The sequence below is a fragment of the Macaca fascicularis genome, chromosome 5 (assembly GCF_037993035.2).
Source record: "Macaca fascicularis isolate 582-1 chromosome 5, T2T-MFA8v1.1".
NCBI lineage: Eukaryota > Metazoa > Chordata > Mammalia > Primates > Cercopithecidae > Macaca > Macaca fascicularis.
In genome coordinates this window covers 46,501,549-46,524,318 of record NC_088379.1, presented here as the reverse complement: position 1 = coordinate 46,524,318, position 22,770 = coordinate 46,501,549, and the positions used below count along the sequence as shown (strand labels likewise).

The following is a 22,770-nucleotide window of genomic DNA, read 5'->3' as shown; positions in this document are numbered from 1 at the left end:
ATGCCATTGACCTTCAAGGAAACACGAAACTATTTAAATTATAAGTATTAAATTTCAAATACGAAACATATTGTTTTTCCTAGAAGTATAATTTTTAAAGTTGGAAAAACTAGACGATATGGCATCAAATGTATTTGAACACATTCACAGAATAAAATTGATTCTGGATTATAAACTACGTATCTTAACAGACTCGAAGAGACTGTGTCATTTGTTTTGTTGTTGTTGTTTGTTTGTCTGTTTGTTTTTTAAATCAAGTGTTTGGCCTCACCCATAGGTGGAAGAGACAATCAAAAAGCAAGGTGCGTTTTGAGCACCTCAAACTCTTCCCTTTCATCCCTAAAGTATATCCTTTAATAGCCAAAGACATCAGAAATTATACCAGGGAATCTATTCTTTTTTTTTCCCCAAAAGTATTAATATTATTATGCATTCCATGCCTGTATTAAAATATCTCATGTACCCCATAAACAAATACACCTACCATGTACCCATAAAAACTAAAAATAGGGCAACCCACTCGGGTCCTCTTCCATGCTGTAGAAGCTTAGTTCTCTTGCTCTTCACAATAAATCTTGCTGCTGCTAAAAAAAAAAAAAAAAAAAAAAAAAAAAAAAAAAAAAAAAAAAAAAAAAATCTAAAAATAAAAGGTATTAATAATGATAATAATGATGCCCTATTGCTCATTGTGCCTATAATCTTGATATAAGTGTCTTGTCATTTTTTTAGAATCAATGCCTAGAATTGTAACCGCTGGGAAAAGTTAAAGAACTTTAAGAAAGTTTTAAATACATTATTGTAGGCCAGGCATGGTGGTTCACGCCTGTAATCCCAGCACTTTGAGAGGCCAAGGCGGGCAGATCACGAGGTCAGATCGAGATCAGCCTGGCCAACATGGTGAAACTCTGTCACTACTAAAATACAAAAAATTAGACAGGCTTGGTGGCACGCGCCTGTAGTACCAGCTACTCTGGAGGCTGAGGCAGGAGAATCACTTGAACCCAGGAGGTGGAGGTTGCATGAGCCGATATCACACCACTACACTCCAGCCTGGTGACAGAGCAACACTCCATCTAAAACCCAAAACCAAAACCAAAAACAAAACAAAAACACAAAACAAAACAAAAAAAAAGCAAAGAATGTTTTAAATATATTATTGCAATGTCGCATAGCATAATTAATGATTTCCTAACTTGCCTGTAAATATGTGTGGGCTGACATGGATCAAGAATAGGATTCAGTTCTTGAAAGGGCATTGCATTTTAGGTTCAAAGCCCAATTTCCTAGACCTAAGGTTTCCCTTAAGGGAAGTCAGAGATTAAATCAACAGAATAAACGCCTCACTGGAGGAAGAGTCAGAAGACTGGGATTTCCATCCTGATTCTGGTAGTTAGCAATTATAGAAACTTAGGAAAATCATGTCGTCTCTCTGAGCCTCATTCCCATACTTAAAAGAATGTAGCAGAACTAGATGATTTCTCTGGTTCTGTTTTGGCTTTGCATTTCTGTGATGAAAGTGGGGAACTTGAATGTCAATATGGACATTTACTTTCTCCAAAACCTAAATTTGTCCCTTGTCTCAGTGTCTGTCAAGTCTGAAATGTGAGAGGTTTCTTTTGGCTTAAAATATTGTTATTTATTTCCTAAATAACAATGAACTCCCTCCTGGATCCATTCCTTACATAAGCATATTAAATGCTTAGAGCTTGGGTCTTACAAGAATAAATAAAACAGCATCCCCATCCTCGAGAAACTCAGTCAGTCATGAAAAGAAACCATTAGGCAAATGGTCCACAGAAGTACAACAGTCTGTAGAGACAGATAACAAAACCCTTACCTGGGAGGACATAAATTTCATAAGTGAGGAGAACTTAATCTAAATTTTAAAGATATGTGTTTTCCAGGTAGATAAAATAGAAAATGGTATTTCTGAGGTAAGTGACATGTGAAGATACATGGAGGACTGAAAGCTTTAGTAGATTCAGACAATTTGCTACATAGAATTTATCACTAAAATAAAGTTTTTTTATTATAAAGCAAATAGAAACGATTTGGAAGTCTTATGCTATTCATAAATCATTCAACTTTTGCTCACTGTAAACTGTTTCCAATAAATAGCTTTTTGTGGTGTACTTTTCAACGGTAAAGTCCCTAATCCTTCTCTGATATTTATCCTCATGCATTCTCAGTATTAATACTATTGAGGTTCTCCTTCTATTCCTATGATATTCAGTCCCTTTAACGCTCTCTTAAAATTATGGTTAATGCCACTCCATGCAGTAGCCACCAGATGGTAATGAAGAGCAGTCTGGCTTCCTAGTCTTTTGAGGACCACATATTTCACCACCGTATCATGTTCAGGCTTCACAGATTTGTCTGGAAAGTAAACGTTTAATTCCAAACACTGTGTTGGTTTGATGGCAGGCTAGTATACATCTATAATACTTTAATAATTTAGTTTACGTGTGTCTGATTTGTGTTATAGTTTCTGTACAGGGGACTTAAAGATACAGAAAATATCACATACATTTCTGCCACTGTGCTTTACTTTAAAGGTGGTTCTTATTTAAACATTTGAAAGATGAAAATATTTGCGTCTAGAATGATTAGTGGAAATACATGCATTCTTTAGGTTTAATTTATGTTTTCTTCTGATTATAAATATATTTAAAAGAGGAATCACTTCATATCATCAGTAAAAAAAAATGATAAAATAGCAACATCCAATGCAAATATATACAATAAAATTGTATAAAATACACAGTACATTCTGCATCTTTGTTTCTTGGGCTTATTAACTTGTCAAATTTGCTCACTCACTACTTTTTTTTCCTAAAGCTTGTAAAGTAAATGTTGATATTTTTGCAAAGGCTTAGGCCTATTTTTTAAAAAAGAGTTTTAAAGTGTTTTACTTGAATGATTGTATGGTATGTAATGTTTCTTTCTAGTATTTTGTTGTCTCCAAAATTTCTATAGTGAGAATGCATTGTTTGATTGAAAAGTCAAAAGAACAAAATTCAAATATAATGATTAATTTAGAATCTAAGTAATAGTTCGTGAAAGTTTAACATTTATAATGGTTCACATACCATGAGTTATTAATTGTGTAATAAAAAACTGCCCATCATAAGAGTAACAAAAACAATAAGTTGTTGTAAGATAAGGTTCAGAGTTCTGTAACAATTTCATATCACTTTTTGGAACAATAATGTCATTTGAAAGGTGAGAAAAATTTTAACATTGAATTGACACACAAAATTTTACTAGAACCCAAAACATTTAATTAACATTTAATCTTGTATCTCCATACAACTGTATTAGTTAGGATTTTCTAGATAAATTGAATCAATAGAGTATAGATCATTCTATCTGTAGAAATTTTAAGGAATTGACTCACACAATTACAGGGGTTGCTAAACCCAAAATCTGCGGGGAAGTCTGGCAGACAGGAGACCCAGGGAATACCTAATGTTGCAGTTCAATTCTGAAGTCCATCTGCTGGCAGAATTCCCTCTTCTGGGAGGTCAGTCTTTGTCTATTAAGGCCTTCAACAGATTGGATGAGGCCCGCCCAAATTATGGAGGGTGATCTGTTTTACTGAAAGTCTACTGATTAAAATCTTTATTTCATCTAAGAAATACATTCACAGAAATATTGAAAATAATATCTGACCGGGCGCAGTGGCTCACTCCTGTAATCCCATCACTTTAGGAGGCCGAGGTGGGCAGATCACGAGGTCAGGAGATCGAGACCATCCTGGCTAACACGGTGAAACCCTGTCTCTACTGAAAATACAAAAAATTAGCTGGGCATAGTGGCAGGCGCCTGTAGTCCCAGCTACTCGGGAGGCTGAGGCAGAAGAATGGCGTGAACCTGGAAGGCAGAGCTTTCAGTGAGCCGAGATTGTGCCACTGTACTCCAGCCTGGGCAACAGAGCGAGACTCCCTCTCTAAATAAGTAAATAAATAAATAAATAAATAAAATGAAAATCATATCTTACCAAATATCTGGGTACTGTGATCTAGGCAAATTAACACAAAGTTAACCATCACACCATTCTTATAAAATGTTATTCAATTAGTTTTATGAAATATTTCAGGCATATGAAAAATACATATAATAGCCTTCTAAGATGGCCATCAAATGAATCACATGTCTCAGTATTTACATCTTTGTGTATCCCATCTGCATGAATCTGGTTTGACAATGTTACCTGCACAGACCAATAGAATAATGCTCTGTGACTTTCAAGGTTTGGTCATAAGAAGTCTTCAGCTTCAGCCTAACTTGAAATGTTTACTTTGGGAAAACCAGCCGGCATATAAAAAGTCTTACTACCCCAAGACTATCACGTTATGTGGAAATCCAAGCTGGCCAAGTAAGACAGAGAGAAAGCGGGGACGGGGGTGTGGTGGGGAGAGAGAGAGAGAGATCTCCAGCCAATTCCCCCTCTCTATCTGAGGCAACAGTCATGTGAAGCAATAAGCTACCTTCAATGCCCAGCTCAGTCAAACCTTCAAAGTATGCCAGCCACAGCCACTATCTAAGTGCAATGGGATGAAGGACCTCCAGAGAAAACCACCACATGAGCCTAGTCAAACTATGTGCACTGTGAGAGAGCATCATAAACTGTTTTAAGCTAGAAAGTCTTATAGTGCTTTGCTCCACAAGAGAAGATGAATACAAAAAAAGTAACATAGTGAACACCTAAGTCCTGATCACCAGATTTAGCAAATCTTAACATTTTGCCATATTTGCTTCAGATATTTTTAATGAGATAAAGCTCTACATAAACGGTTGAAATAGTCAATGTTGCTCTTCCTGATTTCATTCCTCTTTCTGCCACAGATAGCCATTATCTTGAATTTGTTATTTATTTTTTCATGAAAATTTGTTCATTTGGCTACATATATACCCACAACATGAACAATGTTTTTTTTTTATGTTTTAAATTTTATATGAGTATTTGGCTGAAGATATTATCATTATTGAGAGAAAGAGCTTTGCTCCCTGATGCACTAGAAGCCAATACTATGTCACTGAGTTTTTGAGAAAAGAAAAAGTTTTTATTGCAATTTGACTAACAAGGTGACATGAGTCCAGCTCAAATCTGTCTCCCTGTGCTGGCTTTAAAGTAGTAATTTTATTACAAAAAGTTTAGGGGGTGCATTCTGGAATTAGTAGGAGATTGGTGGAAGGAAAGAGGAGGTCTGGAAAGTCCTTGGGCATGCACAGGTATCTCTTCATGCCTCCTCATGGGTCCCATGTGCAAATTTGGGAGGAGTTAGTATGAAACATGCAATGAAAATTCAGCCTGTGATGTCAGCATGTCTGTTCTCTGCAAAATCTAGTTTAGCAGTCATATTGGCGTTAACCCATTTTAGCTAGTTTTGTTACAAGCAGAGGGAGTTTTAGCACTGTTTCTTTTTTATCCGTTATCTTGTAAACTAAACAATTTCTGTCAGTCATTGGTGTCTTCAACTCTTTGGAGAATGGTTTCTTTATTTTGCCTCTTGCTTATTTTGTATACATTTACTCCTGATATATTTATATTGAAACATATATCTTATTTCCTTATTTTAATTGTGGTCTAGTTCTCTCTTTACACCACAATATAATGTATCCACTTCCCTGTTAAATGACATTTAATTTGTTTCTAAGTTTCCACTATTACAAACAACATAACATATTTTAGATGTCTCCTCATGAACATGTTTGAGAGTTTCTTGGAGATATAAAATTTAAATTAGATGGTTTGGTCATATGGTATCAATATGTTAAAACTTAAACCTATTGGCAAACTGCTTTCCAAAGTGGTTCTATTAGTCCCTTATCAGTCTTGAAACAAGACATAACATTGTATTCATTATAAAATAGGCACTTGGCAACAAATTTAACAATGTTTAAATGGCCATCAAATGAATCATACCTCCAGTATTTACATCTTTGTGTATCCCCTCTAAATGAATGATATGGGTTAATTTGGGGCACTACTGGTAATGCATAAATTATCCTTGTAGACCATTACTATTAGGTGCTGAAAATAAATCTATTTCTTAACAATAATATAATCTTTTTCAGAAACTTTAAAAATACACACATACCATACATATACCTAACATAATTAAAGGAATGTTTCTTGTAATAATTAGTACTCTGTACTAACTACACACAATCACACACACAATCTCACACACACAATTATGGCTCTTTGGAGTAGTACTTCTAAACTTATCCTGAGAGCTTATTTCAGAATTCAAGGTCTGATGAGTAAAATAATGCTTCATACATTATTAGGCATTTTCAATTGAGCCCAAAAGTAGTTATCAAATGTATTACTTGGATTGTATTCCCTTAAACTGTATTCTTTCCACTTATTTTAAAACTTCAGACTTTCAAAGAAAACAAAAGCTAATATTGAATAACTAATATTTCTGAATGTATTTCAAATTAATGTGAGATCTTGGAGACTATTAAGTGTTGATATATTGTCTTAATGTCCAACTTGATCTCAGAAAATTATAAAAAATAATTAATAATCTAAAATACATACTATAATAGGTGACTTTCCAAATTTCATGTGTAGAGTTTATTCAGATAAAAATATTGTCAAAATTTTATTTTTTTCAAACAATTGCACTGAAATAACTAAATCTGCATTAACTATATGGCAAAAAAAAAATTCTTATTTTGACAGCAGTATTAACTGGTATTATGAAATGTTTACTCAAATACAATATGTTAAATTCTCCCAGATTAGGAAACCCTTGACACTGTTGGTGGGAATGTGAACTGCTACAGCCATTGTGGAAACGGTATGGAGGTCCCTCAAAAAACTAAACATAGCTCTATTATATGACCTAGCAATCCCTCTTCTGAACATACACCCAAAGGAAATAAAATCAGCATCTTGTAGAGATATCTGAGCTCTAATGTTTATTGCAGCATTATTCATAATAGTCAAGATATGGATACAACCTATGTGTGTCCATCAGTGAATGAATGAATAAAGAAACCGTTATATGTATATGGGTATGTGTGCATATATATATATGTGTGTATGTTTGTGTGTGTGTACATATATATAGACACACACATATATGTTCAGCTTTAAAAAAGAAGGGATACTGCCATTTGCAACAACATAGATGAACCTGGTGGACATATAGTAAGTGAAATAGACCAGACACAGAAAGCACAGAAAAATAAATATGAAATGATCTCACTTATTTGTGGAATCTATAAATAGTCAAATACGTAGAAACTGAGAGTAGAATGGTAGTTTCCAAAAGAGGGGTGGTGGGGGGAATTTAGGAGATACAGCTTGAAGCATACAAAGTTATAGTTCTGTATAAGAAAGTTATCATTATTATATATTATATAATATTTAATCTTAATTATAATATACAATATAATATGTTATGTATAATAAGATCCAATGTACAGCATGAGGCCACAGTTAATAATGTTTCATTGTGCACTGAAGAGTAATTTGCTAAGTGAGTAGATTTTAGGTACTCGAACCTCACACACAAAAAGGTAACTATGTAAGGTGGTAGATATGTTAATTTGACTGTAAAAGTCATTTTGCTATATATGTATATCAAAACATCTCTTTGTATACCTCGAATACATACAATAAGAAATGAATGAAGATAAAAATATCTATAACTAGACAATGATAATAGGCTGATATACAGGTAATATTTCAGTGGAAACACTGTTTTAATACACATAAGAAAAGGCATTAACTAAGAGAGTATCAAATCAATTCTTCTCACCTATGCAAAATACAAGGGACAGAGAAATACATTAACATAAAATTGTCAACAGCTTCTAAATTCTTGGAACAAAAACATTTCAAACTGGGCCTATATCTACAAGTCTTCAGAATTTAAAGCAGTAATTCACATCAGTACCCTCTCAAATGGTTACAGTTGGCTCAATATTTACCAGAAAGAATTAATGAAAAAAAAAAAAAAAAAACAGGAACAGGCTGAACCCTTTCGGACTATTTACTTTATTACCACTCAAATATTTTGTGTACCAAGCTCATTGGACATATGATAAATTGACAATAAATGGGACCAAGTACCCACAAGAGACTTAAGATCTACATGACAGTCTATAGAAACTGGCAATGGGGAAGCTTATAAAATGTGATAGAGATTTTTATCACACATTAACTACAAATATTCATTCACTTGTTTGGTTGAATGTTCTATTATTTGAGTTATCTTTTATATTAAAATGTTGGTCCATGGCCTATAAGAACTTGATGAGAGATAAACAGTCTCACAGGAAAATGCACATATTTACATAAACACAAGATTTTGTGTTCATTTTCAGGGCATTTCATAGGCACTGTGGACTTTAAAGGGTCCATCCTAAGACGTTAGCAGTTGGGCTATCTGTATTATTTGCATCTTATTATATTCGAAGTAAACTCATTTGTTAAATCTATAAAATGTGACTGGCTTAATATAATGATATTTGGGGGTAATGTACTTGGGCCCAATTCAAATTCTACTAAACCTAGTAATCAGAGGCTTATATCAACTTAAAGAAAAAAAAAGTGTAGGTATGATTTAACACCTTCATATTTCTGCACAGCTACACAGATAATAATAATTCACTCACAATCCTGGGCTATCACAAATAGGAGTTTACGTGGGAAACAATAGCATATTTATATTTGCAAGTTAAGGTAAATTATAACATTTCAGAATGTTTGATTTCTAACAACAACAACAACAAAAACCCTCATGTTAACAAGCAATTTTTTAAAAAGATTTCAGGCAGTGAAATTCAACATATATCTTCTTGAAGTAATATAAAAGTAGCATGAATGAAAGACTGTGAAATAAAATGAAATGAGATATAAATGTCTTTATTATTATCTTCAGCTGAACTTGAATACTATAACCCAGTTAATAAAAATACAACTGGAAGTAGCTACTCTGAAAGAATGTTCTTTTAATTTGAATATAATAGTTTCACAGATTTTAAATTTGAATTTTAAATATACGATATGTAACATTTTTCCCCAAAGCCATTATTTTGGGTTGTTAATTTTTTGATATATGTATTTTAAAAATGAAAATTACAAGGCAGAGTGGTAGAAAAATACCAATTTAGGTTTCAGAAAGTATAGGAATAGGCTTGCAAATGTAAGGTAGTGGCTTACATCTGTCATCACAGCACTTTGGGAGACAGAGGCAGGAAGATCGCTTGAGGCCAGGAGTTTGAGCACAGTCTGGTGACATCACAGAGCCCCCACATGTCTACAAAAATATAAAAATATATTAACCGGGCATGGTGACATATACCTGTAGTTCCAACTACTTAGAAGGCTGAGGTAGAAGGATTGCTTGAACCCAAGAGCTAGAGGCTGTAGTCAGCTATGATGGTACCACTGCTCTCCAACCTGGGCAACAGAGCTAAACTCTCTTTTTAAAAAGGTAGGAAAGTTTTAAGATTAGAGAAATAATATAATATGTGGAGAATCTGTGGTGACCAATGCTTTCATGGCATATGAAAGGATATGGAGGATACACTAGTACTTCAATTATTTTTCCCAAAAGAGGGAGCTTGAATGTCATCCAAATTTATGAGATGGATCTGGGAACAAGCAATTCATTGCTTTGTTTAATTGTTCATTCAATAAATATTTATCGACATTCTATGTGCCATGCACTGTAACAACAGGTAAAATAAACACAGATGAGTGAAAATTACTTAGCCCAGGCCCTCAGAGAAACCACAGTCTATGAGAAAAGAGTGACAGAGATGGAATTAGGATGAAGTTAACAAATTCCATGGAGACAGCAGTACAGAATGCAGAGAAGGTAGGTACTGCGCACGATGGGCAATTTTGCCTTTCCCTTAGAAAGAAAACTTGAATCCAGACGTTTAAAACACACAAAAAACCAAAACCCCTGTCTAATACAATGCGATCCCTCTTCATACCCGTCCACTAGTCATCCCAATTTGAACAAATCATCAGAGTTCCGACTAGAACCTAATTGGTGTTTGGTTCCAGGAGATGGGAATTACTTAGCTCATTGATCTATCATATGAAAATTTCCACATGCATCATTACTAATTTGAAAGACGCTTTTCCCCCTTGAAGCCAATAATTAATGTTTTCCAAAGATCTACTGGGAATGCTTATCTTTGCTCAGTAAAACACTAAAGATATAGAGCTTAGTGTTCCCTTTCATGTCACAAGGGAACTAAGATTTGTCCCCCTCCATTTTAGTTTATGTATCCTTTCTCTCCATACCCAACCTTCTCTCTCTCTCTCTCTCTCTGTCACACACACACACACACACACACACACACACACACACACACACACACACATTTTCTCTTGTTCCCCGCCTTTCTCTCTCCAGCCATCCTTGCCCCCTACCTAAAGCGGTCAACCTCTGGAAGTAAGTCAACTCCATTCTGAAAAAGAAGAGTGTCGCAAGAAGTGAAAGTGATTTTGACCAGAGGTGGCTTGTCTCCACTTCTCCCCTCCTCTCCAGAAAAGGATGGAGCAGCAAAGAGGAGGGTGTGCGCGTGTCTGGTGGAGGCGGGTAAAGAAATGGGGTGTCTTTAAAGCAATAGCTTAGCAAATACTGGGACTAGAGTGCGGCTCGAGTCCACTTCTCAACAGTTTGGCGAGAGTCCGCCAGGTGAGTTGTAACCCCTGTTAGCAGGAAGAATCTTTTCGCTTTCATTGCCCTCCCTACCGCCCCCCATAACACCTGAAGGGGAGGGTCTCAAAGGTCTTTTGAGCCCGGACTTGATCCCCTCTCCTCACCACCGCTACCACCCCACGCCCAGCAGTCCCCATCACCCGCCCTTTCTCCACCTCCAACCTTGACTCTGGGTACAAACAGGTCCTCGCACAACCTGACGAGAGAGGAGCTTCATTGGTTAGATCCAAATCCCAGCGGAAGGGAGGGGCCCAGGAGGGAGGAGGCCGAGCACTGCTGTGGGCGGGAAGCCCACCTGGGGTCGGGGGCTGAGGAGCCGGAGGAGGGGCGAGAGACCCGGGTCCTCATCCGCGGAGTTACGGTCGGAACAAACTTGGCGAGTCTAGCAGCGCAAGCGCGCGGATGCTAACCCCAGAACCTTCAGCGCGCGGGCACGAAAGGGTGTGGAGCGGTATACATAGCTCTACATACACATTGAGCGCTGAGCGAGAAAGGAGGGGGCGAGGAAGGCAGGTTCCGCCTCCCCTGGCCCCGTGCACACACACGCCCACCGCGGCTCGGGCTGGCTGAGCGCGGGCGAGTGTGAGCGCGAGTGTGCGCACGCCGCGGGAGCCTCTCTGCCCTCTCCTCGCACCCTGCTCAGGGCATCTGAAGAGCCTGGAAACGTGAACAGGCTTGAAGTATGGCATGTTGCAAAGATGGTTTCTGCCAAGAAGGTACCCGCGATCGCTCTGTCCGCCGGGGTCAGTTTCGCCCTCCTGCGCTTCCTGTGCCTGGCGGTTTGGTGAGTTCTCTGGGGTGCGGGGAGGTGGGCAAGGGAAAGTGGAGAAATGACCAGCTCCCGGACCCCTTTGGCCACTCGCTCCTCCCTGGGTGTACTAGGTCTCCCTGGGTGTACATTTCAGCTGTAAGAGGAGGGGCCGAAGCCAGGCTTTTCTGTGACCGCATAGATGCGGAGAGCACGAAGGGCGCAGGATGCAAGAGGCATGTGGGCACTGGGGGTCTTGTGGCGGGGCGCGCTTTTCCTGACCATTTCTGTCTTCTGCATCCCAACCCCCAGGCTCGTCTCCTTTAGCTTGGGGCAAGCGACTCTTTCCCTAGAAAACAAACCTGTTTGCACCTGTTCTCTGATGGATGCTTAAAATAATCTCCTCCGCCCCCATTTTTTTTTTTTTTTTTTTTTCGCTTGCAGTTTAAACGAATCCCCAGGACAGAACCAAAAGGAGGAGAAATTGTGCACAGAAAATTTCACCCGCATCCTGGACAGTTTGCTCGATGGTTATGACAACAGGCTGCGTCCTGGATTTGGGGGTATGAACGATTTCAAACGCGCAAGTGTGTCCTGTCTGTCCCTCTCTTGGTCTTCCTGTCTGTCTGTCTGTGGGAATATCATTAGGTATGGCTCACGTGCAAAAATAAATCTCTCTCTCTTTCTATCTCTCCTCTCTTGGTGAGACCTATGACAAGAAGACCGCCTCCACCCGTACTTTCCCATCTCCCTGCCCCCTCAGAAGCTTTGCCTCTCCCCCACACTAATTACCTCCCGGGACCTGACTGCTGGTTGGGGGAGGTTGGAGAGGAAGAGTCAAAAATGGGAACTCTGGGCTCAGCTGCCTGGCCGCTCTTCGCTGAGAATAGTTTCCCTGAACCTGGCCACTTAGCTCAGAGCAGGTTGCACTTGAGGCAGCTGAACTGAAGTCCCTCGTCCTCCCACGTGTCCATGCCTATGCCAAAACCTTGGCCAGTGTTCTACCTAGGACATAAATCTGGGGCATGAAGCTGCCTGCTCTGCTAGAGAACCCATTCGTTTCCTTTTCTCTTGTACAGCAGGATGCTTTTTTCTCCCTTTCTTTTTCGGTGATGTGTCATTTGCTTTCCTCCTAAGACTTTAAAGTTAGAGATGTTTCAGCTTGCTTTCTTCAACAAAATAGGTATAAAGGACTTAATAGAGGTGCATCCATTAACAGCACTGTTGCTCTTTTTCATATTCATATTTCCTTTGCATATATAATGAAAACCTATGTGGCAAGCTTTGTGCTAGGTACTAGGTCCACAGAAATATTAAGATACAATTCTTAACCTCAAACAGCTTCTCAGTCCAGTTCAACGAGGACAAATGACTTGCTAGGGTACCATTCATAGGTTTGGCCCAGGTCCTTTGATCTCAAAGTCCCTGTTCTTTACAGTACACTGCGTTAATTACCCTTCAGCAACTGAGTTGAACAGGGGAGAGATTCTGTCTTAAAGGAGCTTACATTCAAGTGGTAACAATAATAACAACTAGTAATATTGTATTTATTTAATTAAATGTTCACATATGCCAGGCATTTTGTAGGCATTACTACTCTGTTTAACCCTCACAACAACCCTTTGAAAGCCATTACTATCCCCACTTTACAGATAAGGAAATTGAGGCTTAGAAAGTTAAGTAACTAGTCCAAGTTACAAGTGGGAGGAGAAGGATGCAAACCCAGAGCAGGCTGTATATTTAAAAAACAAAGCCGTGCACATGGGGATGGTATCAGATACTGTGTGATGAGTATCATCTAATATTAGAAGCATGGAGCAACTTTATACCTCCTATTGAGGGTGTGTAGGAGATGAGATGTTGGGAGAATGGAGAAGGTAAGAATGGGGAGCAGGACAGCCTGTGATGTGGAGTAGGAGTATGGCCTGAGGCTAGAAAGAGTTGGTGGAGAGAAAATAAAGTTGGATAGAGTAGAGTTGGGTGTTTCTTTGGTGTCTAGTCTCATTTAACAGATGGGGACACTAAGGTCTAAAAAGGGAAAGTGATGTATACAAGGGCACGTAGTACGTCAATGATAGGATGAGATCAGGTCTTCTGAATTCCAAACCATTATTTCTTGGATTTTATGAGAAGGTTATGGGAACCCATTGAGGGTATTGATTCAGCATTTGTATATTTCTTTTCTTTCTTTGAGATAGAGTCTCACTCTGTTACCCAGGCTGGAGTACAACGGCTTGATCTTGGCTCACTGCAACCTCTGGCTCCCAGGTTCAAGCGATTCTCCTGACTCAGCCCCCCGAGTAGCTGGGATTACAGGTGCGAGCCACCACACCCGGCTAATTTTTTAAAATATACTTTTTGGTAGGGATGGGGCTTCACCATGTTGGCCAGGCTGGTCTTGAACTCCTGACCTCAAGTGATCCAGCCTCCTCAGTCTCCCAAAGTGCTGGGATTACAGGCATGAGCCACGCTGGGCCAGCATTTGTATGTTGACAGTGATAAGAATAGATGAGAAGAATGAAAGTTTCTCCTGCTTCTTTTCACATTGCCTCTCCAGGGATAGGCTGCCTGCACTGCATTCGCCTTCATGCAAATCTGAAAAGGGGTGAATCATTTGTCAATGCATGATCTTCCATAAGTGACTGGGAAATTACCATTTTAGATCAAAAATAGTGTTGTGGAGCATGGTTCAGATGATGTGATACCATTTAAGGCCATATTATATCAATAAAAGAGGATTTATCTGCCCATAAACATTTTAAACTTGACATTTCAAGTGAAGAAAAAAAATAAGAAAAGTATCCAGTCCTATGTAGTTTACATATTCGCTCAGAAAATTGATATGCCAGAACATAAATCAAAGTGAAAAGTTAGAACTGAAACTATACTGTTTGATTATAAATGTTGAAAATTGAAATAATACCTGCCCAGCTGGCTATAATGCAAGCTATAATTCAAAAGGAAGAAGGGATCCATTGTAGATGGATCCTTCTTACCATCTGCTCTCTCCCATACCATTATATTGACAATAACATAAGTGAAAACAATATATGTGAGCCATTACTGGGTTTTGGTTAATTGTAATTCTACTAAATGTCTCAAGGACATTATTAGTCATGTAATTTGTCACTGCCAAAAGTTCTGCATTACCCACCTGAAAACATTTTTGTAGTTTTATGAGAAGGGGTTGAATTAACATTACTTCCAGCATTACTAATTGGTAAACCATTTAAACATTTACTAAATAGCATAACATGGGTTTTGTTTGTTTGTTTGTTTATTTGTTTCTTGGCTTTGCTGATAAATGTTTGTGGTAAATGTGATTCACTTTTTAGAAGTGGGTCATTCTCTGTAAATGTGTAGTATTCCAAATGTGACAGAGGAATAGTGATTCTCACCTGCAGAAAATGTGTTTTCTGTTTACATGAAGTTGTAAATGTGTACCACGGAAAACAATGAGAAACTTTAGCACAGACTCTTAGATACCACAAGTCAGATCCCTTCTATGACATTGGATACTCTGTGGAAAATTTGGTATTTTAAAAATAAAATGAAAACAATCCAGATTTTGACTAGTAGGCTATAAATATGGATTTACTTCCTGGTTCCTATAATCCTGCTTCTGCTCTTTGTGGGGCATTTACTTTATATCTGTTTATACAACTTTGCTGTGTTCCATTTCAAACAAAGCTAAAAGCAAAGATTTGAATTGAAATTGGATGGTTTGTGATTGCTCAGTAGGCCAGGCAGGGGTTGAAATAGATTTGGAAACTAAATTACATATTTTTAACTCAGCAGCACAGCTTGTGATAGGGAAATAAAAGGAACTGAAATGGTTTCCTTTTTTTACATCCCTCCAGGATCTCCTCTCCCTTGTCTCCTACATTCTCCCATTGGAGAAGAAAAGGGGAAAAGGCGAGAAGAGAGGGAAGGAGTCATGGTGAGAGAAGCTGATTTCGTACTTCCGAGAGGATGTAGTTCTCTCAAACTCTGACAAATCAGTTGCTATCATCCTGAAGTAGCTTTCACCTGTGTGGATATAGCACACAAGTGAAACCTTCCACAAAGAAGTCAGAAAATAATCCCCTAGCTCTTGTTCACTTTCAACACTGTTATATGCTTTCTTAAAAATGCATAGCTAAGGTATTTACTGACTACCAGGAAATGGTTTAGGAAACCTGCCATTACTCATTTTCTGTTTATCGAAGGGTTGCACAGCCTTTCACACAGCTCAGTATTTTGAGGCACATGATCCAGAATAACAAATGTTTCAAATACAGATCATTGCCTTTGAATCATCTTCCGCAACCTCTCTGAAATGGGAATGAAGCATTTGAGTCATTTTTGTAAGGTTATTCACTAACATAGTAGGACTTCACATTAGTGGACTTCACATTATTTACTAAGATTATTACAACAACACAAAGGGATAAGTAAGACAGGCATCATCCCTCTGTTAGAAAACAGGCTGAGAAAATTTGTAATGAATTGCCCACCAATTCTATAGCTACTTCTTGGTAAAGTCACAACACACACCCTCATCTTTAAAACCTTAGTCGGGCAGCTGGTCCTATATCCACTTCTGAGGCATTCTTGCATTGCCCTGTTTATCAAGAGTCAAATTTCCTGAACATGCCTTCTTGCTACTAAGTAGGACCTTAAAATAAACTAAATTACATTTGCTCTGAAGAAGTGAGATAAGAACTTTTATTCTAAAGCTTTAATAACTTTTCAAATAGCAAAGAAAACACAGAAAATTGTATGCATTTGGGTTAAGTTGGGATGCTTTCCCCACAAAAATCAAATTGTATTCGCAATGTTTTCAAATAATCTATGTATCTCCATTTAAAAGTTAATGTGTCTTGTGCTAGTCTTATTAATTAAATGTCAATAGAGAAATGCTTTTAAAAATACATAGGCAAAAAGAGCACTTCTTGGCAACATAAAGCTTCATTCTCTTCCAATTTGTCTCATTCTTTCATTCATTCATTTGTGAAACCAATCTGTATTGAGAGACCACTATATGTCAGGAACAATGTAAGGTTGTGAAGATATCATTCTGATCTGATATGAGCCCTCACAGACTTTACAGCTAAGAATTATAGAGAGATGAAAATAACAAAGAAATAATAAAATAATTAAATGAAAATGCTATGGGATAATCTAATAGCATGCTAAAAGGGGAAAAAATGGGTGAGGGATCTATTTCAGATTTGGTGTTCCTGGAAGTCTTTTAAGCTAAAACCTAAAGGTGTCAGGCATGAATAGAGTAAAAGAAAAGTAATTCTCCGAGGGAACAAAACAATTAAGTGCAAAGTCTGAAGGTAGATAATAGGTTAGTGTGATGTAGACTGTAAGAAGAGTCCAACATGCCTGTAGCCAGAATGCAAGAAGAAGAATCTCATGAGGTTTGGCTGAGATGGTAAACAGAGGCCAAGTCTCGTAGGGTCTCTGGGGACCCTGTAAAAGAGCATAAATTATTATCTTAGTGAACCTGGAAGCAATTGGAGTTTTCTAAATGGAGGGAATGACATGGCTTGACTTAGAGTGAAAAATGCTCCATCTTGTCTGCATAAAGGAAGACTTAGAAAAGGAAGTGGGGGAACTTGGAAGCAGGGAGACCAATGAAGCTTTTGTTACTTTAGCTTTAGTTCTCTTAAGTTTCCAGTTGCTTGGAAAAAGGTGGTAGAGGTAGTAAAGATGGATATATGTAAGTTGATTAAAGTGAGTTTTTTGGAGGTTTAATTCAACAAAGAATTGGCGATTGACTTGATCTGGATGTTAAAAAAAGAGAGAGAAGTAAAAAATGACTTTTCCATTTCTATTTTGAGAAATTGGGCAAGGTTGATGTTATTTGAAGTTGGGGAGAACTGCACGATTTCCTGCCCTCTTAAGTTCACACTGTGGAAGAGACAGAAAATAAGCAACAGAAATAAGTAAAATACAGTGTGTGTGCCAGATGTTGGTTAACAGCTATAGAGTAATGTAAAGCAGGGAAGGGGGTTGCAATTTTCAGTAGAATAATTAGTGGAGTTTCTACTAAGAAGGTGCTATTTGAACACTGGTCGTACTTAAATAAAAGCATAAACCACATTTGGGGGTTTCTAATGAATGAGAAGGAATTCTAAGTGCAAACATGTTAAGCAGGGAAGTCAGGGTCCCTATACTGAAGTTTAGCAGGGCTGAGGCATAAGAGGGGATCAGTGTGATAAGAGGACAAGGTTGTGTACAGCTTTGCAGGCTGATTAGGACTGTGCTTTTACTCTGAGTCAGATCAAAAGTGACTGGAAAGATTTTAGCAGGGACAAGGCCTGAACTAATTTTAAAAGGCTCTCCTTATGTTGAGAACAGGCAGTCAGAGGCAAGGGCAGATGCAGCAAGGTTTTCCATAATAAACCAGAGGAGAAACGAGGGATACTTTGACCAAGCTGGTTGCAGAGAAGTTTGTAAATTTACAAGAAATGGTTGGCTTCTGGATATTTTGAAATTAAAGTCAACTGACGACAGCTAGAACGTGGGATGTGAGAGAAAGGGAGGTGTCAAAGCCGATTCCAAAGTTTTTGATTTGGACACCTAGAAAAATGGAGTTGTCAAGACTGTGCCAGAAGTAGACCAGGGGCATAGATGAGCAATTTGTGTGCAGGTATGGTACCTTTGAGATGTTTATTACATATCAGGTGGAGATGAACCTGAAATTCAGGGATCATGAGTATGTCAATATACATGATATTTAAAGCCAGAAGTCTAAAACGATTACAGGGGATTAAGTTTGATAGCGAAGATGTACAAATATTGAGTTTTGATGTCTCCAATGTTAGGAGGTGGCTCCAGAGAGGAGAGGAGGAACCTTTGTCCCAAGAAGACTTAAAAGGAGTGGCTTGTGAAGTACCAGGAAAACCAAGGGAGTGTGTATAAAATTAAAGTAAAATGTAAGGGGGAAAAAATAAAGAAAAAATAAAGAAAGGAGGACGGATTAATTTAGTCAAATGTTCCTGACAGATAAAGAAAGATGAGAACTTAAAATTGACCACTGGATTTAGCAATGTGTACATCTTCACTGATTTTGACTGTTTTGGTGGAGCCATTTTGGTGGAGCCGTTTTGGTGTTGTGATAGGTGTGAAAGTCTGATTGAGTGCATTCAAGAGAGAATGGAATAAGATTTTTCTGGGCATTTGTACAGGGAAGTAGAGAAATTGGGATGGTAGAAGGAAGGAGGTAGAAAAATGGGAGAAAGAAAAAATACTTTTAAAGTTGGCAGGAACAATGCTGTACATAAGGAAAAACTCATGGTACTGACAAAAGGAAGTGGACCCTAGGCATGAAAAACAAATTATTGAGATAGATGATGACGTGAATAAGAAAAATCAGAGGTACTGTTGATAGTTTGGTTTTTTTTTCAGAAGTTCAAATATAATAGAGAAGAGAAAGAGAAAAGTTTGCCTTTTGTTTTTCAAGGTTATACCATAACATGTTTTTCTTCCTTTCTTTCTTTTTTTTTTTCTTCTATTGGGAATAATCTAGTAGAGAATATTTAGCATTAGATTGGAGGGAAGGCATAGCTAAAAGAAATATGTCTTTGAGAAAACAAGAGAAGTTTGAATTCAGAGCACAACTTTACTTTCTTAAGCTCTTGGTTAAAAAAAAAAAAAAGATATACAACATACCGGTGCTATTTTATATTTACATTTTCTTTAGGGTTAGGATGTATGCATTGCATTCGGTATTTCCTGAAATATACACTCTAAAATCTAGATTACAGGATATTAGAAAATTGGTGATATTTGGGTAATACTTCACTGAGTTGTTAGACTTCTTTTAGATGAGAAAATACATCTGATTGCATTTGTATATATCATTAAACATCACTGCCTTATAGTCTACGCCTTTCTTACATATTTATTCTATAAGCCACAGGTACACAGAATTGAAACCTAGATTAATAGTTCTTGGTATGTGACACACTTTCATTATTGGCCGATACATAACCTTCTTTTTATACATCCTTTCATCTATTCAATCATTTATTAAAATATAATAAACATACCAGTTAAACCACCAACCAGCACAAAGTGTAGGACTTGGACAAGTTTTATTCTGCTCTGTGGTCTCCTCCATCCTATCTTCCTCGTCCAAAGTAACCATGATTTTAAGTCCTTTTAAAATTCTTAGTTTTCCTTTGAATGTCATTTTAGGTTGACTTCTTTATTTTAAAAGTTTATTTTAAACATTTAATTGTTTTGAACTTGCTATATATAATCTTTTGATGCTTTTAACTTAATTATATATTGCTAAAAATCATTCTTATTGTTGCATATTGCAATAGATCATTCATTTTGACTGCTGTGTGATATTCCCATTGCATAGAAACCAGCTTATTCATCTGCTCTGTTGGCAGTAGGCTTTTTGCTTGTTTCCAAGATTGTGGTGCTGTGAATATCCTGGCCCAAATTTCCTGCTGTAAATGTGCAAGAGTTTCTTTTGCATATATATCAAGGAATGGATTTTCTGGATCTTAGTGTAAGTGGGAGTTGACAAGATAATGCCAAACTATTTTTCATGATGAGTTTACAAAATCAACTCCCATTTACAGTTTACAATGAACATGACATTCAGGATCCAGATACCCTCTTTAACACAAGATATATATATCTTGAAATGGTATTTCTTAAAATGGCATTTTATTGTGAAATGATTTGAATTTTTCTGATTCTCACTATGTTCTAATGTGGTTGAATATCTTTTCCAATCTTTATTGGCTATGATAATTTTCTTTCTGTGAATTACTTGTTTTTATTGTTCGCCCATATTTTATTTTTGTTGTTGTTCATACATTTTTTATTTATTTGATGGTTGTAATTATTTACAAAGTAGACCAGGATTGATGGATTATATGACATGGGAGGCACTAATCTTTAATGTCTTCTAAAGTGAAAGAAACTTCTAGAACTTTATAGTGTTTTCTGCTTTCTCAGTGATATCAATGGATATCTCTCGTCTTTGTTTAGTATTCAGGAAGGCTCGTATATGTATATTTTGTAAATGATAAGCGAAGAGATTTCTTTATGTATTTCATTTAGGATTCCTTGTTGTATCGCTTCAAGTGTCTTCATTTTTGGAGATATATCACTAGTATTTTGTAAGGTGATGGTGGATGTGTGATGTAGGTGGCTGGATAATTAGAAATGTTTCCTCAAGTGCATGGCTGGGAAGGCAATATGGAAAATAAGGATGGACTAGTTTCAAGATCAGCAAAACACCCTAGGCTTTCTCATGATGTAGCAACAAATAAGACATCATTATTGGAGATGAAATTTCAAAAATGATTCCACCCTTTAACCATATCTGTACTGCTAAAATTAAGTAAATTGGGAAATTATCTGATTCATTGTTAATTGCCTTCCCTCTTTCCCAGCAAGTTAGACTCATTAATTAGATGGGAATATTTCCCTGAATTTGATCTTGCTGGTCTTGGCTCTTTCTTTCCCAAAAACTGTTGAATCATTTTGTTTGCCTTACAGACTGTCAACCATATTTTCGGTATTAAAAAATGTATCCCTACTACCAACAAAGTAGAATTGTAAACTAAAAGATGTCTTTAATGTTGTACAAATGCACACCAAATTATGGGAAGAAATCCTTCCAAGATCAAAATTATCTGGTTTCCATGTAATTATACTCTCAGTAAGGTTGATTTGAACATCCTAAACTGTCGTATTAGAGGAGGTGTCTCTAAGAGTTATTCTTAATTACATAGTGACCATTATTCATTGACAACTGATTTATCAGCGGCCTATTACATTTAAAACCTGTGATTGGTCCTGCCAGAGGATACAAATACAAATAAGACACAGTTTCTAAAAATGGGAAATATTTTTAGTTTAATTGCTGTGGAAAGTAATTCTGTTAATTTTTTCTTTTGATGGGTTTTTAAATCACTGCTGGGATGATATTAGGAGCATGATGAAGCACAGTTATTCAATGCCTAATATGTGCAAGGCGTTGTGCTAGTTTGGGACTTCAAAAACGATTAAGATTTTGCCTTTGCTGTTACAGATAGAAAGACCCAGGCAGTATGCAGTAATAGGAATAATAGTAAAGACGTGAAAAGCACTGTGAGAAAATACTTTAGAAACTAACGAACAAAGCAGGAAATGTAGGTATAGCATGTTATATTCTAGATATGAAATTCCACATTTGCTTAAGTAGTTAATGATTTATTATTGGTGATGTTATATAGTATAGTAAAGCTAGCACATGCTTTGGAGATCAATATAAGGGGATTAGAATTCTGGCTCTGTCATACATTATTTAGTCTCTGTGAACTCCGTTTCCAGATCCATAACATTCTCATGAGGATAGCGCCTTTGGAGGGTGTCATGAAGATTACATGAAATAGTATATGGGAAGAACCTAATAACCTACCTGACAAATAATTGATCTTTAATAAATAGTAATTATTGTAACTTTGCTTATTGTTCTTTGGAAAATACCCACACCCTGTGAGCACACCTGCCCCTCAATCTGTCCAGTCTTCAACCCCACTGCCACATCCCTAGTCCAAGCTGTTATCACCAACTCTCAACTTGACCAATATAGCAGCCTCTTAGAAGAGCCCTTCTTCTACTTTTGCTTCCCTGTAATGTATTGTCAATACCATTGTCAGAATAATTTTGTAAAATATATAATCTAATCATATAAACTCCCTTACTTCAAACCCTCAGTGGGCTCCCAGTGATTATGGGATACAAATCAAACTTCTTACCACAACCTGCAAGTAAAGACAGAGACAGACTGAATTATCAGAAGAAGAAAGCTCCAAGAAAAAACATAGGAAAAACTATTAACCTTTGTGTTCTCTAAGGCTGCCATAACAAAGTACCACAGACTGGGTGGCTTAAACAATAGGAAATTAATTTTTCACAGTTCTGGAGATAACAAAGTGCAGGCAAAATTGATTTCTTCTAAGTCCTCTCTCCTTGGCTTATATATGGCCATCTTCTGTCCATGTTCACATTGTCTCTGCTGTGTGTGTGTGTGTGTGTGTGTATGTGTGTCCTAATCTACACTTCTGATATGGTCACAGTCATATTGGATTAGGGCCTACCCTAGTAACCTCATTTTAACGTTAGTGTCTCTTTAAAAAGTGTATTTCCAAATATGGTCACATTCTGAGGTACCAAGAATTAAGACTTCATCATAGGAATTTGGAGGGAATACAATTTAGTTCATAACAATACTCTATGTAGCTCCCCATCTTTTACTGATATATTTACAACTTATTTTCCATGTAGTTTTAACTACAGTCACCATAGCAT

At 37.2% G+C, this 22,770-nt stretch overlaps 2 protein-coding genes across 9 annotated transcripts in view; one reads left to right on the top strand and one right to left on the bottom strand.

The window, feature by feature from the left end:
- The window catches only part of GABRB1 (gamma-aminobutyric acid type A receptor subunit beta1), a 447,091-nt gene extending 435,909 nt beyond the window's left edge, over window positions 1-11,182 (bottom strand). Inside the window, exons 1-2 of one of the 8 annotated variants that reach the window (XM_045392330.3) lie at window positions 10,869-11,182; window positions 9,188-9,284 (exon numbers count right to left, since the gene is read on the bottom strand). Coding sequence is in view for 1 of the 8 variants with exons in the window: in XM_045392327.3 (XP_045248262.1) it covers window positions 11,002-11,054 (53 nt within the window). In the remaining 7 variants the exon portion in view is untranslated. Of the gene's footprint in view, window positions 1-9,187; window positions 9,285-10,414; window positions 10,549-10,868 lie in introns of those variants that run through there. The other 7 variants (XM_065544972.2, XM_045392331.3, XM_045392328.3 and 4 more) reach the window with 7 other exon arrangements.
- Window positions 11,183-11,265: 83 nt separating this feature from the next.
- The window catches only part of GABRA4 (gamma-aminobutyric acid type A receptor subunit alpha4), a 68,837-nt gene continuing 57,332 nt past the window's right edge, over window positions 11,266-22,770 (top strand). The window contains exons 1-2 of the mRNA XM_015450326.4: window positions 11,266-11,490; window positions 11,899-12,017. Coding sequence (XP_015305812.3) covers window positions 11,405-11,490; window positions 11,899-12,017 — 205 coding nt within the window. The 5' untranslated portion in view covers window positions 11,266-11,404. The remainder of the gene's footprint in view (window positions 11,491-11,898; window positions 12,018-22,770) is intronic.